The sequence below is a fragment of the Dromiciops gliroides genome, chromosome 2, assembly GCF_019393635.1.
Source record: "Dromiciops gliroides isolate mDroGli1 chromosome 2, mDroGli1.pri, whole genome shotgun sequence".
Taxonomy (NCBI): Eukaryota; Metazoa; Chordata; class Mammalia; order Microbiotheria; family Microbiotheriidae; genus Dromiciops; species Dromiciops gliroides.
In genome coordinates, this window is record NC_057862.1 from 409,617,120 (window position 1) to 409,635,186 (window position 18,067).

Genomic DNA, 18,067 nt, shown 5'->3' on the forward strand with positions numbered 1-18,067 from the left:
ATTTCTGAGACTAAGGATTTTTAATTCACAAATATAATAAAATCATGACAATTTTGCAAAATAAAAACAACCCTTTTTATTATTTGTTTTAGAATTCTTTAAATTCCAAATTCTTTTCTACTAGATATTGGTCAGATGTGTGCAAGCCTACTATCAAAATTATTTGCCTAGTTTTTTTTTATTTGAGAAGTACAGCAAATACCTTATCATTATAATATGCTATAATCTGATACTGCCATCTTGTGTACTTGACATGAAGTGCCATAAGTTAGTCATTGAAAAAAAAATTTGATCTTGGTTTATATCCTAGTATGTCATTCATAGTTTGAGTATTATTCCTAATGTCTAAGAGATAAACTTTAGAATCAGAAGTATTTTTGACCAAAGCTATTAGTAATGTGAAGTAAGAAACTAGATGAGATTAAGCAATGATATTGAATTTGGCACAATTTGCATTATTACATTTACTTAAATTTGCAAAATGCATGCATTTGTGTGCATTCTCTAAGTACAGAGACCATCTTACCTTTGCCTATCCTACATGCTTTCTGGCTAAGTTGACAAATGTTCATAGTAATTATTGTTCATGAGCTTCCTAGCTTACTTTGTTTATAAATCTAATTTCAAATTGTGCCATCTGCAGTGTATTTTGCCAAGGTATTTGACACTTTTTATTAAAAAATGCATAACCAAATTTGTTTGTAACAAGGACATATTCATTGATCTTAATAGACTTAACCTTTTTCTTTCTACAGAGAAGAAAAAAGCAGGTCTCTTTGAACAGATCACCAAAACACATGGAACAATCATTGGCATTACATCAGGGATTGTCTTGGTCCTTCTCATTATTTCTATTTTAGTTCAAGTCAAGCAACCTCGAAAGAAGGTCATGGCTTGCAAAACTGCTTTTAACAAAACTGGCTTCCAAGAAGTGTTTGATCCTCCTCATTATGAACTGTTTTCATTAAGGGACAAAGAGATTTCCGCAGATTTGGCTGACTTATCAGAAGAACTGGACAACTACCAGAAAATGCGACGTTCTTCCACTGCTTCCCGTTGCATTCATGATCATCATTGTGGATCCCAAGCCTCCAATGTAAAACAAAGCAGGACCAACCTCAGTTCCATGGAACTTCCTTTCCGTAATGATTTTGCACAACCTCAGCCAATGAAGACATTCAATAGCACCTTCAAAAAAAGTAGTTACACTTTCAAACAGTCACATGAATGTTCTGAACAGGCCATAGAAGACAGAGTGATGGAGGAGATTCCCTGTGAAATTTATGTGAGAGGACGAGAGGATTCTGCACAAGGGTCAATGTCCATTGACTTTTAATCATCTAGAGATGAAGTTGACACATTAGTATGTATATATGCAGCATACACAGCACACACACTGCACATATGTATGTTTTTAAGCTTTTCTGCAGTAAGCACCTTTTCCCCCCTCAAACTAGAAACATCTTCATTTGTCATTAATTATTATAATGTTGGAGATTTCATTCCTTTGTGCTCCCTAACTGATGTCAAATCACTTGGTGAACTTAGGAAGTTCAGCAGGGGTGGGGGAAACAATCATCTGTTGTTTGGTGTCATGTAAACAAATAACATGTAAACAAAAAACAAGTCAGTTAAATGACTGAATTCACTTTTTAACTGGTTGTTCTGATGTCATGTAAACATAGGTTTATAAGCTACCTGTTGACTTTTACCAACATAACTGAAGGAATGCATGGGAACAATGACACTGACTTTTAAAAAATCTACAGATATACCAACAAGTTTTGATCATTAAATAAATTTTAAAATAAGGTTTCCATCATATTTTTACATTCCTTCTCTTTTTCTTTCCACTAAGTGTTTCAAGTAAATGGTTTTAACATTTCAGTTACATAAAAGTGATTATTTCACTGCATATATTTTGATATGGACATTTGTTATTGAATCTGTCAAATTAAAGCTAGAGTAACTGTGGTTCAGTGCCAATTATGACCCAGAGTTATGTTGCATCCATCTGTTTCTTCTGAACTAATTTCTATACTGCTGCCTTTTAATTACTGGTTTCTTAGCCTGTGTTTTCTGTGAGAAGTAGGTGAAATGGTTTATTGCCTTTTAAGAATATTTTATCTTAGTTACATTATTATAATAGAATATTTTAGAACCTTGAGATATATGAGCCTTTGCAAATTATGTGTAGAAACTCTGAAATTAAACAGGTCTTTGAAATTCCCAACTTTGAGTCACATCCAATGTTTGGCCATCAGTGGATGACCCATTAATTTTAGTGAAGGGAACATTATTTAATTCATTGTTGTGATATTTATAGTCAAATGTTTTTAATTCTCCAAGTCTGTGCTCCTCATTTTTTGGGGAAAATGGTATCTTTGCTTCCATACATTGTGATTTCTCTTGTAGTATATAATAAACCGAGGGCTTCTCACCCGAGACAGTCACATTTTTCTAGAGCTGATAAAGAATTACAACCTTCAGTTTTCTTTTTAACTTCAGTTTTGGCTTTTGGTTGTTTTTTATGGTATATAAAATAATTTGTAAACATGATAAAAAGACTTTCATTGTGTTTTTTTAGACTTTTGATATAATTTGATACTGTACAAACTTTATTAAATCAAGATTAAAGACATTTGTGGCCATTTTATTTCTGTGCTCACACTAGCAGCTTGTATATACAACATTCTATGTCTGAGTTATTCATTATAATTTATTGTAAAGAATGTGGGAATCTATGTTAGTTTTTAGTTCCTTTTGTTCTTGTTTAGTTTATGATAAAACTTCTTGTAACATTTATTGTTCTAAATCACTAAACATTTTGTATTAAAAAATACATCATGCCCAAATCATGTTATTTTGGCATTGATTAGGTTTTGCAGCTTGAGTTGAGCTAATATAGGAAATAATTACCTCACATAATTTTATAGCATCATAACTATCACAGACATGCCCTTTAAATAATAAGATAAATTTCATTCTGCATTGCTGATTTTTTAAAAATTCCGATGAAATGAGAAAGTGTGCAAATCCAAGAAAACATTCCAGTGCTTTCCAGTCATGTCCAGTGTATTGACTGTTACATAGACATTTTCCCAGGGACTACATTTTTTAAGCTGAACTATTAAGAGCTGTACAAAAGTTGAAGATGCCCAAAAGATGTTCATTATATATCCTATTTCTTATAATAAAGTTTCATTGTTCCTAGTCTGTACCTAAGTTAATAGTGTAATTACCCCTTTTTTAAAGGTAAAATTTAGAAGAACTTATAGTATTCATTGATTAACAGCAGAGCAAGGATTAGATATCAATTGATCAATGAGCAAGTATTTATTAAATACCTCCTATGTAGCAGGCACAGTGCTGGGAGCAGGGGATACAAATAAGAACTATTACTGCTCTCAAAGAGCATACATTTTAATCAAACAACATGATGCTTTATGCAGAATATTCATTCTAATACTAGTAACTAATAATATGCTTCAATGATGCAGGAAAGAAAATTAGCATCTGTGAAGTATGAGAATTTCATCTGTTATTTTTAAGAGCTACTAAATGCATTATTAAACTTTTTAGGCTTTACTCAAATGTAAGCTGACTTCACCACAATTGCCCTCCCTACCTCCACCTTGAAAAGGACTTCAGAGGCTTACAGACTAAAATGATGTACAGTAAAGCATTTAGGAGAGGTCAATCAGATCTTCTCTGAAGAAAGCAAAAGGCATTGATCTTTTCAATCTCGTAGGGTGAAAAAAAAAATGACACTTGGCCATGAGTTTCCTGGCAGGAAGACATCGGCTTACATAGTTTTCTTTTCCTTATTAAAGAAAGCATAGAGATTTGTTTGTAGAGATGACATTTTTCATGAAACTAGAATAAAGAATGGGTCCTTATGTAAAGGGCAGGCTCTTCATGGTTTTATAAAAGATACAGAAACATTTTTCAACCAGATGGTTCTCATTATGACCTTCTGCTAAAGTCAAAGAATGTGAAACAGTAAGTCACTGAAGGTATTTCTTCATGGAGCTGAAATAATGTAGTCCAGGTACTTTGTTTTTTAATGGCTAAACTTGATCCAGAAATAGATCTCAATAGATAGTTAACACATCAATTAGGCAGTCTCAAATATCAAGTGTCTTAAGTGGGTTTTGGCCTTGGCATAGGATCTCATTTGATTCATGATATCATGATCACCATAAAGTAGAATATTCTGCTTGTAAATTAAAATGAAAACTGTAAGATTTAGCTACTCAGATAAAGATAGTGTTCTAGTGAGGAAGTCACTGTTTTAAGTATTTGAATCAACCCACAAAAAATTTTATTGCCACCCCCACCCCCCTACATTTACTTCACTTGAAATGCATTCAAGAGTTAAATATATCCCATAGTCAGGAACTGAAGTCATTTAACCTAAAATATTAAAGAATCAGAGATCAAATTTAATCAGAAGGCTACCAGGAGAATATTTAGTGTTGTATTTTGCTATTGAATGTTTTCACCATCCATCCATTCATCCACCTATCACGCAATTAACCAAAATCTGATAGAACTTCAGATCTCAAACTCTACAGAATTCCAGAAGTCTTACTTCTAATGTATATGAAAATGCATGATATTCCTTTTTTCGTCGGGGAGAAAAGTCAATTCAGTGGTTCACCAAACCTTAGAAGAGATCTTATGTTCAGCATTGTTAGGAGATTATGAAAGCCCCTTTAACACTGAATGTTTAACAGCTCTTCTGTGGGTGTCTTTGTCATGTTTCATATAATTGTCAGGCATTAAAAGACTCTTGTAAATGTCTGTGTCTGAACCTTTCTGTGATTCTGCTATTGTCTCATGAGAAGGATGCTTCCTTGTTTTACTAGCATGTCATCTGTTGAGACAAAATGAGGGAAAGACTAGTTGCCATTCTAGAAATTATTCTGAATCAAAGTAGATCTGGCTGTCATTTCAAAACAGTGTATGTGGGGGCAGCTAGGTGGCACAGTGGATAAAGCACCAGCCCTGGATTCAGGAGTACCTGAGTTCAAATCCGACCTCAGACACTTGACACTTACTAGCTGTGTGACCCTGGGCAAGTCACTTAACCCCCTTTGCCCCACAAAAAAACCCAAAAAAACAAACAGTGTATGTTATATTGCTCTGTTTACCTTAAGTGCTAAAAAAAAAAAATGGCATGCCTTCCCTGTGAGGCAAAAATGTTATCTTTTTTTTTTTTTTAACAGCCACAAAAATCTCATCCAAGGGCTTGCTAAAGTTAGTTGGAGATTTTTAAGTAATTAACTCGGCCATTTGTAGTTTTTATTCAAAAGTGTTACTTTTCAATTCTTTGTGGATTTAATATCTTGTACTCTTCTATAAAATAGTTGCCATAAATTCTTAATAGACAAGTGTTTCTTAAGTTACATTCTTAGTAACAGGTAAAAAAGGCAGAGTTTTTGCTTTGGTGATATCTTTTAAGCCCTAGAGAATAAATAGTGCATAGCTCACTTTAGAACTAATACTAGTATAGGGGGCAGTTAGGTGGTGCAGTGGATAAAGCACCTGTCCTGGATTCAGGAGTACCTGAGTTCAAATCCAGCCTCAGACACTTGACACTAGCTGTGTGACCCTGGGCAAGTCACTTAACCCCCATGGCCCTGCAAAAAAAAAAAAAGAACTAATACTAGTATGTCTTATCTTTTATAAACTTCAGAAGGCTATCTTGAGTTGTATAGCAATGCAAGTAGAAAGCTGCTATTGGGTTTCATGTTCTATAAACTAGGGAAGAATCCACTTAGAGAAATCTTTTTCCATCTGTTTTATATGTCACCATTAATAACTCCTTCAGAGTTCCAAGCTTTCCTTTATCCAGCTCAATATAATTCAGGTTTCAGCCACTTCAAACAGCTTAATCTGCTAAATCACTATGATCCTCATGACCAGACTAAAGCCCATCCCACTAAGAAGTTCAAGATTATGGTGTTCCCCTGTATCTTTAGGATGGCTTTTTTAAGCGGATTTTTTAAAATATATAATCAGTGTGCCAAATAAATACAAACTGCTGCTTGTCATTTAAAGCCCTTCACAAACCTACCTTTCCAGCCTTATTATATGTTATTCCCCTTCACACACTACAATCCTGCCAAACTGACTTTGTTGCTCTTTACATGATACTCCATCTCCCATCTCCCAGTCTTTGAACAGGCTTTTCCCCCAAGTACTCCCTCCTCACCTCTGCCTCCGAAAACTCCTGGTTTCCTTCAAAGCTCAGATCAAGGACCACCTTCTTAAGAATTTTGCTGTTCTCTACCTCAGCGATTAGTACTTTTCCGTCCCAGACTTTTATTTATATATGTCCATGCCTGCTTCAATCAAATGGGATGCTCATGGAGAGTGAAGACAGTTTCATTTTTGTCTCTGTATGCCCAGAGCCTCATCCACTGCCTGGCAGAGACATTTTTAACTGGTTGATTCATCCAGACAGTATAGCAGAATCCTTGGTTCTCCTTCAAGGTGACAGTGCTTAGTCTAATACTGGCAGCTTAGAAATGAAAAGCTAATATTTGACCCTTTAGCAAATTTGCTATGGAGCAAGACAATTCCCTTGTTTATCTGATTTCTGAAACCTTTATATTCACGGAAGTATATAAACACCTTAGAGAAAGCTCTTGTTTTCCTCCCAAATTCATTAAGTATTTGTTCTGTGGAAGGCACTGTGCTAAGTGCTAGTGATACAAAGCCAAAACCAAAAAAATAATCATGTACCTCAAGAAGCTTACATTTTAATGAAGTATGTGACAGATGAAAAGTTAGACATAATTTCTGGGTAATTCATCCTTTTATTAATTATGGCTAACAAATAATAAAAGGATGGTCATTTGGCTTTCTCTCATAAACCAAAAATGAGTCATGGAGGCTTCTCAATTCTTATATGCCCTTAGAGTGGATGCTCCCAAAAAGAGGTAATCAACAGCTAATGAGAGAATGCATATTATAATGAAAGGTGGACCTATTTTAATGAGGGGCTAGGGGACTGACTTTGATTATGTCACTCTTACTCCTCTCTACCCAGACCACCTCCAGCCTTGGGCAATCTAGACAAAGGGATCTCACCACCACCACCACCACCACTACTGCCAGCAACACCAGCACCACCAGCAGCACCACCCAAGCCTGTCTGAGTAGAACACAGTGGGCTAGAATTCCCCTTGATTAAATTCTCTTTGTAAGGTTTTCTAGTTGGGTGGGATAACAATTTCACCTACATAAAATGGGCTAGGTAGAGTAAATTTTTAGTCAAGGTCAGTAAAGTCTTTCAAAGACTTGCTGTATAACTTAAAGCGATTTATTTTTGAATGAGGAAATGGAGAATCTTAATCTCAATAACTGATTATTAATATAAAAGAATTCTCTCAAGTAGACTACATGTGCACACATACACACATATGGCATATAGATCAAGTACAAAGTAATCTTGGAAGGGAAGGCATTAGCAATTAGGGTGACCTAGAAAAGCTTCCCACAGTAGGTGGTACTTAGACTGAATCTTGAAGGAAATCAGGGATTCCAGGAAGCAAAGGTGAGGAAGGAAAGTATTTCAGGCATGGGGGAAAGCCAGTACAAAGGCCCAGGGATTAAGGATGGAGCATAGTGTATGAGCAAGTAGGACAGGATGGTTCAACCATATAAAGCATACAGATGAATGATATGTATGGAAACTAGAAAGGTAGGAAGAAACCAGGCTGAGAAAAGCTTTAAAAGGAGACCATTGCAATAGTCCAGGACAGTCTAGATGAGGGTCTGAACTATAGTGGTTTCTGTGTGAGTAGAGAGAAAGGAGCATATGTCAAATCAAGCCAACAAACATTAAGTGTCCGCTATGTGCCAGGCATCATGCTAAACACTGAAGGTACAAAGAAAAACAAAACAGTTCCTGCTCTCAAGGGGCTTACCATTTAAAGGGGACATCTATATACAAACAAGACATAAACAGGATAAATTGAAGATAAACATGAAGAGAAGGCATACATATACACACACATATATATAAATGTGTATATATGTTATGTATATTATATATACACTGTGCATGTGTTATACATATGTGTGTGTTTGAGTTGTAGAAATAGAAACAAGATTTGACAACTGATTGACTATGTGAAGTGAGCATGAAGAATCAAGGATGACAACAAAGTCGTGAACTTAGGTGATTTGATGGATAATGGTGTCCCGGACAGGGATGGGCTTAGGAAGAAAGGTAATAAGTTCTGTTTTGGACATACTGAGTTAGAAATGCCTATAGGACATCCAGTTAGAAATGTCTAATAGTCAATTTATGGTGCAATACTAGAGCTCAGGAGAGAGACCAGAGCTGTGTGTGTGTAGAGATGATCATTGAATCCATGGAAACTGGTGAGGTCACCAAGTGAGATAAATACACATCAACAAACATTAAATACCTAGTTACTGTGAACAGAGCATGCAACTAAGAAAATACAAAAAAATGAAACAAGACACCAATTGTCTTCAAGGATTTTATAGTCTGCTTGTTGGAGGAACTGTGGGCTCAGGTAATGATAGTATGTTATCTCCTAGTACGTAGAGGTCCAAATGACAAAGCTAGGTCTTCATCTTGCTCACTTCTGAGAGTATTTCAGAAGATTTCACAGAGAAGACACTGAATAGTCACCAACCTCCAAAATAATACTAGGTTATAATTAGGACTGTGTTAAAAATTCAGTTCCTTTGATGCTTGACAGTGACATTACTGCATGTAACATCGCTTTTTAATTGCCTCAAGTGCAAAAAAATCATGTAAAATCCGAAGAAGCCAGATCCATTTTGTACCAAGCAGGCACAGTCAGCTCCACAGCATCCAGTCTACTGGGGTCTAATCACTGAAGCCACAATTATGTGTATTACACAGTGGGATGTCAGAGCTATTCAATCCTGTCATACTCCAGGCTATGTGAGATTTAAAAGCAAGGTTGCTGAGTGTAATAGCCACAGATCAGTTTGCACAAGCCTGGAGTAAGGTCTGTTGAATGGAGCTGGGGGAAAAAAAAGGTATGTATGCAGGAGCAAAGAAGGCAAGAACTTCCCCTGAGGAGACTTACCTCTATTAAAAGGAAACTGATAAGACAACAAAGAGGGAAGGAGGAGAAGCTATGAGGGAGCTCACTCCAGGCATGTTTTTGCAAATAAAAAGACAGTTATGGGGTTGTTTTATCGTCTGTATTGAGAATAAAGAAGAATGCTTTATTCTGAAATGCCCCAAACCTCACCTTCCAAACCTCACTCACTCTGCACTTAGATCATAGAAAGACAACAGGCCCTATTTGAATGAAACATTTCCTGTAGTTGCTAATTGCCCACTAAATTTTCTTTGAAAACTTTGTTTGGGGTGGGGGGCAGCTAGATGGCATAGTGGATAAAGCACCAACCTTGGATTCAGGAGAACCCAAGTTCAAAAATCCAGCCTTAGACACTTGACACTTACTAGCTGTGTGACCCTGGGCAAGTCATTTAACCCTCATTGCCCCGCAAAAAAAAAAAGGGAAAAAAATGATGGGAAAACTTTGTTTTTGAAAAAACAAATATGAACTTTCATTAGATCCTAGCTAAGATGGCCTCTCTGAATAATCACCTGTGTCCAACCACAAAAGACACACAAGCACTTGAGAAGAGTGAGCCTGATTCTGGCTCTAATAACTAAGTGCAGTTGCTGAGGGTTCTTGGCTACAACCTTGTAAATCACTCAATGGTGTGTGCATCCCATGGATATAAAATTTATCTCTGAAAGTTCTTGCCTTATAGAGCAGCACTACTTCAGATATGGCTTCAGGCAATAAATATTAAGTACCTACTGTGTGCAAGATACTGTATTAAGTGCTGGGGATACCCAAAAAGGGAAAAGAAACATGTGGTCTAAAGGGAGAGACAACATGCCAACAGCTATGTACAATATACAAGAGGGTCTAGTAGGAGTGTGAGCTTTGAAGTTGGAGGCCCTGCGTTTGAATCCTCATTCTATTTAGTACTTGTAGGACCCTGGGAAAGTAATTTAACTTTGCTGGGGCTCAATTTCTCATTTATAGAATGAAAGAATTGGACTGACTCTAAATCTTACAATCTATAAGAAAGTGAATCCCAAGTCAAGCAACCTCCACTGTCACTGGCGTTAGAAGAATTTGCTTTCAATACTAGCACTTTACAGGGAGGTAGAAAAGCAAAAGTAACTATTCCCACATGTCAGGTCCTCAGCAAAAGTACTAGAAAACCTGCTGGTTTTCCTATGAAAATAATGATAGTTCACATAAAAGACCTCATAGTTTACAAAATGCTAGAATAGAAGTGAGTGGACTGGGATACATCTGCCATCTTTGTGGATGGAGCAAATCAAAGGAGAATTCTTTCCATTTGGCTGTACTTCTCACAAGCTGGTACCTTCAACTACAAGTCTTTTTTTTTTTAAAGACAGGTATTTTTAATTAAGATGCCACATTTCACAGGATATGTACAGAATGTCACATACCACTGCATTTTAATACTATAGTTTTGTAAAGTGTTTAGCTATAAATAGTGGGCCACATAAGCAATAACATTGTTACATATAAATAGCAACTTACCACAAAGGACAAAGAATTAGTGAAAAGTTTAGTGTTTCAATTTTGTACTTAGTTGTTTGTTTGTTTTTTAAAGAAATGCTAGTTATTTTTACTAATACACGTTACACTGTTTTAGCTACTTGCAGGATACCTTTAAAATCCAATAAACTCTAGAATTTTTTAGTAATCTGCAAACTTGGTTATCCTGTTATATGCTGAGCTGGCGCATGTTATGTACACTTTAGACTGTAGTTTATCATTAGATATCCAACAGGAAGCACTGCTTACAGAATTTCAATTTGCACTAGCAAAGTTCAAAGAACTGTTTTGCTAATATAGAGCATATAACCAAACACTGATCATTACACAGATGTTCAACTACAACAGTCTTAGTCCCATTGGCACTCCAACCCTAGACAAAAGCCCTTCACGTAACAAACTCCCCAAAGTTAACTCCAGAGAAGGAATATGGAACAACATTTTAAAAATGTAAAATGTAAATTAGATGAAGCCCTAACCCTAGGATATTTTCTTTTTTGAGCCTCTCACTAATTCTCCTTTGAATCAAAAGAAATTATCTGCAAGGTAATAAAGTATATAATTCTGCTCATTCCCTAGTTGGAGTTCCCACAATTAAGCCAACACCTCGATGGTTTCCAATCATGCAGAAACAAAGCTGAGTTGCTAGACTGCAGTGTGGATTACAACATCTGATGGAGAAAAATCTGGTCAACTCTGAAAAATTCCACTGCTAGGATGGGGAATTAGTCCCAACCTCATTCAATCACTGGGAAAAGAAGGGGCAGGAGTATATTGTACAAGCAGCTTCCCACCTTGGGGAGCTGGCCCAGGGGAAAGCAAGGAGATTTTTCTGGTTGTGACGAAAAATAATTTGCTGGAAAGACAATGTTCTGTTTGCTTTGCTCTGACCAGAAAGATCAAAAGCCAGCCCAGATTGGTTTTACGTGTTACTATGACATTTGGTGAAGAGCTGACAGTCACAGTTATTCTCTTAAAGAAAAAAAAATGGTTTCTTTAATTGTATCTTCACTTGTGCCTGTGAATGTGTGTATTTTCCCTTTGGTTTTGAAGTCAGCTGTTACCTTTGACGTCATTACTCCTGTAATGACTTGAGTGAGCGACCTAAAAGCTTTCCTACCCTGAATTCTGTCGCTATTTATAGGACATGTTGATTTTGTAGTTCTGCTTCCTTACTCATGGGCCCTGCTCCCAAGTGGGCCCCTATTTCTAGCTCCTGGGTGTCAGGTCAGCCCTTCCTAAGCTCTTGATTCATAGCAATTAATGTCTAGTCTACACTTCTTGAGAATCCTTCTTACCCATTCTGCTTTCATTTAAGTTCTACAAATAGGAAATGTTAGGACATCCCCATACAAAACCCTGAAACTATGCAAAATGTTCTCACCTCCTCAGTCTTTCAGCAGCATTGAGTCTCTGCTATAAAATAAATAAATGAAAATGATTGGAAAAGCATTTAATAAAGCTCTGTGCCAAGCACTACATACACCAAGCACTGGGTATAAAAATTGAAAAAACAAACCAGGCCCTGTCCTCAAGGAGTTCACAGGCTAATTGGGAGAGGCAATGACTATAAAGGAGTTTAGCTTCAGGGAAGACAGAAAAGCCCAGGAGTTCTCTGGATGGATCATGGGGTCAGATGACATTGTCCAGGGGGGTCTGGAGGGCAGACTGGTAGGGAATATGATAAAGGCCTAGAGAACTCTGTAGTTGGTAAGGCCTCGTGGTCCTCCATTTCACTTCAAGGCTTGTGGTTGGTGACTCCTACTTTATTCAGTGATGTAAACAGCATGAGATTGTAAAATATAAGATGTCTAAACCATTTCAAGTAAAGAATTTGTGGGGCATGAATGCTTCTAGATGTTTTTGCAAAGGATTAAATCCCAGAGAAGTGTGTGAAGACTGGAAGGAAGTAGGAGTGTTCAAGATCTTATTGATGAGAATAAGAGATCATCCCAGAAATGGTCATGGATCAGCAGCAAACACTTTTTTTAATGACTCATTAATAATGCAACTTGCATGACTAATCTCATTTTTTGCAAAATACCTTCCTTACACAGAACCTGTAAGCTAGATAGTACATTATTATCTTCATTTTGTAGATGAAAAATGGAGGCTCACATGGAATGGACTTATCTAGTATCACAAGTTGTAAGTAACAGAACTAGGTGTTAAACCCGATTGATTCCATTGACTTTGTTTGTTTGTTTGTTTGTGATGAGGCAGTCGGGGTTAAGTGACTTGCCCAGGGTCACACAGCTAGTAAGTGTCAAGTGTCTGAGGCTGGATTTGAACTCAGGTTCTCCTGAATCCAGGGCCAGTGCTCTATCCACTGCGCCATCTAGCTGCCCCCAATTCCATTGACTTTGGATCCATCGTTCTTTCTGCCACACCACGTTGCCTCGTGCAGATGAGAACTGTATCCTGCACAGGGGACTGACTTGAGGTAGTGAACAACATCACTGGCATTTTAAACTAACTTTACTTTCCATTCCTCACTTATATAAAAGTAAGACCACTTAAAAAAAAAAAAAAACTTCCATCAAGTGGGCAAAGAACATGATTATCCATTGAGTATAATTACATGGTTACAGAAACATACACGTTTGGAGTATTGATTCCCAGAACTACAGCCTGCACTTTCACACAACTGAGCTACATTTAGGCAACGTGCCAGATGTGGAACATCAGGATTTAATGGCAGCATTTGAGCAACAGCCCCAGAGTTTAGTGCAGTACACTTTTTGAATGCTAATACACCACAAATAGGACAACAGGAACACAGACTCGGCTACTTTTCAGTAATCTTTTTTTCTGTTGTTCCTTTCCTGAAGATAGAGAACCTGAAAGCAATTAACTGCCCCATGGAAACACTAGCTCATCAAGAAACCCGAGTTAAAAGGAGCCCACGATAACCAAGGCTCTGCTCTCATCACCTTATCAGCCAGCCAAAAGTAAATGAATTTTCTGGAGATTTTTTAAAATATTAATAGCACTGTGCATTTATGTGGTTGGGGCCTTTCCCCAAGAAGTACAAAGCATTTTTCAATTTCAGGAAATAATTATGTACATGGGAAGGATATGAACTAAGCCACCATGGGATAAGCTATCATTTCTGCCTCTCTTGATTTACAAAATGGATTTCAATTTCCTTCTTAAGGGGATGGGGAAGAAAGGGAAGAAAAATCCAATTCATGAGAAAATATATTTTCTAGAAGAAACTTTAAGAGAGGGAAAAAACAAGAAGCAAACCCAGAACTCTCAAGTCAAAGGAAATAAAGTGTTAAATGTGGACCAACTGAGGCACCCATCGTTCGCCACAAGAAACTCCCCTGAGCTCTCTCTTCTGAGGAGGTAGTGTTTGGTCTGTCAGAGAATTTTTCCAGCAGCATCTCTTTTTCTTGTTCAGTCATGTCCAACTCGTCATGACCCCATTTGGGGTTTTCTTGGCAAAGATACTGGAAAGGTTTACTATTTCCTTCTCCAGCTCATTTTACAGATGAGGAATTGAGGCAAACAGGGTTAAGTGACTTGCCCAGGGTCACCCAGCCAGTAAGTGTCTGAAGCCAAATTTGAACTCAGGAAGATGAGTCTTCCTGACCCCAGGCCCAGGGCACTATCCAATGTGCCACCTAGCTGCCCTAGCAGCATCTCTTTAGAGCTGAGCAAATCTCCAGCTTAATGAGATTTATTGCTCCAGCTGACCATTTCTGGGCTCCAGAAATGACAAGGGAGGTTTAGGGAAGCCTGGAGGTTTTAATCCCTTTGCCTTGGTTGCTTATCAGACAACCAAATCCTACAGCGATTATGCTTCAGGCATTGCTACTTCTGGGCAATGGAAAGGCATGGCTGAGTACATCTATCCCAGCATCTGGGTCCTGGGGAAATTCAACTTCAGTGGCTGCAGTGAGGACTCCAGGTAATGATACTAAGAGGAAGCTCCAGCACTCTTAACATTTGAGTTTTTAATAGGCACAGTCACTAATTGCATCTGGCTATTTTTTTTCCCTAGAAAGGGAACAGATCAAGTGGTTCTGAACAATTTATAATAATTGCCCCCAATTCTGCACTGCCCTCTTTAGTGAAGTAAATAATAATATGTTTTAAAGTACACTTCAGGAGACAGCCAGCCATTTCATTTTAAAAGCATTTATCCAAGAGCCCAGATATATCAGATAGAAAGAACTTCTATCATCAAACTGACTTTCCATTACTGCCATTCCTTGTCCAGTGTTATGCAGCCAAGAACCTCTGGTTTGGAGACCTCTTAACTCCCCTACTAATATTAGGCATTTGTTTTGCAAATGCCAATAAGGGAACATTTCCATCTGTGACTCTGTGAGTATATGTGTGTCTGAAATGGGCATATTCACTCTTGTTTTCTTTTTTATGAGGTTTTGTAAAACTAATAAGATTATATGGGTCCCTGCTCTCTCGGTCATCCTTAGAGAAAGGCAAGCAAGAACCATAGGAGCCTTCCTTCCAGCTGTCTCTTCATAATCAGGCCATAGCATTTATTGAGCTCATCCTGGATAGATGGAGATCCCAGGATTACATGCCTGGGACTTAGTACCCCCACCCCCTTCTAGGATCTGGACTCTTATAAACTGAACATGTGAGAAGCTGCTATTAACAGCTTAGCCTTAGTGTCTCTGGCTGGTGTGAAAGGATAGAAGTAAATGATATCCATTTATTTGCCACTTAGAGTCACCTAAAGCCATTGGAGAGTCTGCTATGTATTAGGCACTGTTTAGGCTTACGAGGAAGTATACAAAGGTCTTATCTATGAGTCTATTGCCTTAAAAAGTGAGAGGAGGGGGCAGGTAGGTGGTGCAGTGGATAAAGCACCGGCTCTGGATACAGGAGGACCTGAGTTCAAATTCAGTCTCAGACACTTGACACTTACTAGCTGTGTGATCCTGGGCAAGTCACTTAACCCTCATTGCCCCACGCAAAAAAAAAAAAGTGAGAGGAGGACCAATTTAGGTCATAGAATTTAGAACTGAAAGACACCTCAAAGATCATCTGATCTGACCCAGTCATTTTACAGCTAAGGAAACTGAGACCCAGAGAAACTAAGGGACTTGTCTCAAACCTCCCAGATAGGAAAAAATAATAATAACTCGAACTGACACACCTTCTCTTCTCTGATCCTCACAACGCTCCACTCCAAGAGGTAGGTGCTATTATTATCCCCATTTTAAAAAGAAAGAATCTGAGATTTAGAAAGTCTTGTGACAAGAGACAGCTAGATGGTGCACTGCACAGAGCCCAGGGCCTGGAGTCAGGAAGACCTGAGTTCAAATTTAGCCTCAGATACTTACCCTGAAATTCTCTCTCTCCTCATGCCTGGTTTCCTTTAAGTTGAAATTGCAATTTCCTCTTCTAATATAGTAGAAGGAAGCTTTTACAGGAAGCCCTTTCCCATCCCCACCCCCAATTCTAGAGCTTTCTCTTTTTTACTTATTTCCTATTTATCTGGTATAAAGCTTTCTTGTACAAATTTGTTTGCTTGCTATCTCCCTTCAAGTGAGCTCCTCGAGGATAGGGCCTGTCTTTTGCCTATTTTTGTACCCCCCATCACTTAGCACAGCAACAGGCAAATAATAGGTGCTCAGTAAATATTTATTGACTGATTATGAGCAGTGTGACCCTCAGCAAATCACTTAACCTTTGGCTGAATCAATTTTCTCAATTGTAAAATGGGGAAGATGATAATAATAGCATCTACCTCCCAGGGTTCTAGTGAGGATTAAATGAGATGAACATAAGCTCTTAGCACAGTACTTGGCACATAACAGGCCCTTAATTAATCTTTGTTTCCTTTCTTGCCCAAGATCACCCAGCTAGTAAATATTCTCTTTGTTCCTCACACACAAATCCCATCATCTCCCACCTTCATGCCTTTGCACTGGTTGTCCTTCATATAGACCCTCCTACCTCTGACTCACAGAATCCTTATCTTCCTTTAAGATATAGCCTATGGGGGCAGTTAGGTGGAGCAGTGGATAAAGCACTGGCCTTGGATTCAGGAGCACCTGAGTTCAAATCCAGTCACAGACACTTGACACTTACTAGCTATGTGACTCTGGGCAAGTCACTTAACCCTCATTGCCCTGCACAAAAAAATAAAATAAAATAAAGATATAGCCTATGGGGGGCAGCTAGGTGGTGCAGCGGATAAAGCACTGGCCCTGGATTCAGGAGGACCTGAGTTCAAATTTGGCCTCAGACACTTGACACTTACTAGCTTTGTGACCCTGAGCAAGTCACTTAACCCTCATTGCCCCACACCAAAAAAAAAAAAAAAAAGAGAAGCTATAGCCTATGAACCATCTTTTCTCCCACTTAATAGTATTTTATTTTTTCCCAATTACATGTAAAGATAGTTTTCAACATTCATTTTTGTAAGATTTTGAGTTCCAAATTGTTCTCCCTCCCTGCCTTCCCTCCCTCCTCCCCCAGACAGAAAGCAATCTGATATAGGCTATATATGTACAATCATATTAAACCTATTATCACATTAGTCATGTGGTGAAAGGGTAGCTTTGCTCTAGACCACAGACAGGAAAGAAGTTTCCTGAATCCAGGATCTTCTTCCAGGTGCCTGTGATCATAGGATTATTTTTTAATGTCATATCATACTCTTAATCCTTATTGTATTTGCAGAACATTGAAATCCTCATTTTGGGGCAGCTAGGTAGCACAGTGGATAGAGCACTGGCCCTGGAGTCAGGAGGATCTGAGTTCAAATCCAGCCTCAGACACATGACACTTACTAGCTGTGTTACCCTGAGCAAGTCACTTAACTCCAATTGCCTCACCAAAAAAAAAAAAATCCTCACTTTTTAAAGTGAATTTCTCTTCAAGTACCTCTCCTTTGCCTTTTTTGTACTTATGAAGTTAATTTCTTGAACCCAAGCATACAACTTTGCATTTATCCCTTTTAAATTTCACTTTGTTGTATCCAGCCTAATTTTCTAGCTCATCAAGTTATTTTTGGATCTTGACTCAGTCATCCAGAGTTTTCCCTCTTTCTTGCTCCCTCTAATCCTTCCTGGATTTGTATACTGTGCAAATCTGACAAGTATGTATTCATTTAATATTATGCTACAGGCGAGTCAGTGATAAAAATTGCTAAGCAACTCAGGGCCGAACACAGATCCCACCAGCTCTCCACTAGAGACTTTTCCTGAGTTAATGTTGTTATTGGTGACCTGGTAGAGTAAAACACCTGGATTAAGCTTTTTCTTCTTAGTCTCAGAAGATTGCATTTAAATTCAATATAAAGAAAGACTTCCTAAAAGTTAGTGCTATCCAAAAGTGAATTGGGCAACTTTGGGTTCCAGGGTTCCCTTTCAGTGTGGGCCTGTAGGTAGCAAGTGGATAACATCTAAACTCCCCTCAAGTTCTGAAATTCTGAGTCTAGCTCCTAG

General features: G+C 38.0%; 1 protein-coding gene across 1 annotated transcript in view; it reads left to right on the forward strand.

Annotated features, from left to right (window-relative positions):
• The window catches only part of NETO2 (neuropilin and tolloid like 2), a 35,086-nt gene extending 32,445 nt beyond the window's left edge, over nt 1–2,641 (forward strand). Inside the window, exon 9 of the mRNA XM_043986656.1 lies at nt 756–2,641. Within this exon, the coding sequence (XP_043842591.1) occupies nt 756–1,336 (581 nt within the window). The 3' untranslated portion in view covers nt 1,337–2,641. The remainder of the gene's footprint in view (nt 1–755) is intronic.
• The last annotated feature ends 15,426 nt before the right edge of the window (nt 2,642–18,067 follow it).